Source organism: Myotis myotis, unplaced genomic scaffold, assembly GCF_014108235.1.
Source record: "Myotis myotis isolate mMyoMyo1 unplaced genomic scaffold, mMyoMyo1.p scaffold_m19_p_4, whole genome shotgun sequence".
Taxonomy (NCBI): domain Eukaryota; kingdom Metazoa; phylum Chordata; class Mammalia; order Chiroptera; family Vespertilionidae; genus Myotis; species Myotis myotis.
In genome coordinates this window covers 111,395,617-111,396,848 of record NW_023416346.1, presented here as the reverse complement: position 1 = coordinate 111,396,848, position 1,232 = coordinate 111,395,617, and the positions used below count along the sequence as shown (strand labels likewise).

The 1,232-nt window shown below is 53.6% G+C and overlaps 1 protein-coding gene across 1 annotated transcript; it reads right to left on the bottom strand.

Moving 5' to 3' along the window:
* Positions 1-232: 232 nt before the first annotated feature.
* Positions 233-790, bottom strand: LOC118653584 (ferritin heavy chain-like). The gene has a single exon (XM_036304224.1). The coding sequence runs from the start codon at positions 788-790 to the stop codon at positions 233-235; it is 558 nt and encodes a 185-aa protein (XP_036160117.1).
* Positions 791-1,232: the final 442 nt, after the last annotated feature.

The window sequence follows — 1,232 nt, the reverse complement described above, 5'->3', positions numbered from 1 at the left end:
CTGCACATGGGGCTGGGTGGGTGGAGAGACTCTGGGATACCTTTATAAAACCTAAAAGGCGAGGGTTTTACACCAACCAACCAGAGAACTTGATTTAGGAGCCAAGAACTGTATTGCAAGATGTTAAAACCCAGAAGGGCAACATTGCTACATGCATTCCCATCACGTGACCAGAGGAAGTCACCACCCCCACCCCTCTCCTCCGGCCGTGGGAAAGCAGTCCAAGTTCAATTCAGTTCTTTTTGTCATTCAGGGAGAGCTTGTCAAAGAGATTCTCTGCCAGGCTGTCTTCCGAGGTACTCGGGAACACAGGGAAGTTGCTGATATGATCCCTGAGCTCTTTAATGGATTTCACCTGGTTATACACACAGTTGTGCTCCAGGAAATCCGTCAGGCGGGCGTCGTTGTTCGCCATGGCCAGCTGGTGGATATACAGCAGGTTCTGGTTGACGTTCATGGCCAGGTCGAGGGCATGCTCTAGGGCTTTCAGGCCGCTGTCCCAGTAGTTGTAGTCAGGTGTGTCGATGTTGCGGTGGTACACGCGGGTTTGGCCGCTGCGCTGGTTCTGCAGGCGGATGAGCCTGTCCACGTGCTCCTTCATCTGGGCGGCCTGTCCCAAGAAGAACTTGCCCACGTACTTCAAGGTGACCTGGTTCTCTTCGAAATACGTGGCCATGGACTTGTACACATAGATGACATAGAGTTCCAGTTGTATCTGGTGGTCGACGGCAGCCTCGCAGGCAGGGTGGTAGCTGTTCAGTGCTTGTGAGCGTCTCGGCGGGGTCGTCATGGCTCGTGGCTCAGGTGCCAGGACCAGAGAAGCCAAGGCAGCGCGGAGGCGGGGGCTGCGGAGGCAACAGCGGCGTTGGGCGAGGCGGCGGCGACGGGGTCCTCCGAGTCTACCCAGGGTGAGTGACTTAGGTGGCCTTACCCAGACTGAACAACTTGGGAGCTGAGCCGCAGCTGGTCTGCCCGCTTGAGGTAGAACAGGCAATAGGGTCAGTTAAGAGCCGGCGTTGGGCGTGGAATGTGGAACCCCTACAGGAGGGCATTGTTGGGTGCAGCGTTCTACGTTCCATGTGAGCCCCAGGCAGGAAACCTGGGTTACTCTGTGCTGAGTGTCTCAAGAGCATTTTTAAAAAAGGCTCTGATGAGATACAATGTATATACTATAACATTCACCTTTTGCAAGTGAACATTTCCATGGTTTTAAAATATATATTATATATATT

Coding starts and splice junctions, on each gene's coding strand:
- LOC118653584 (XM_036304224.1), bottom strand. CDS start 790: ATGACGACCCCGCCGAGACGCTCACAAGCACTGAACAGCTACCACCCT.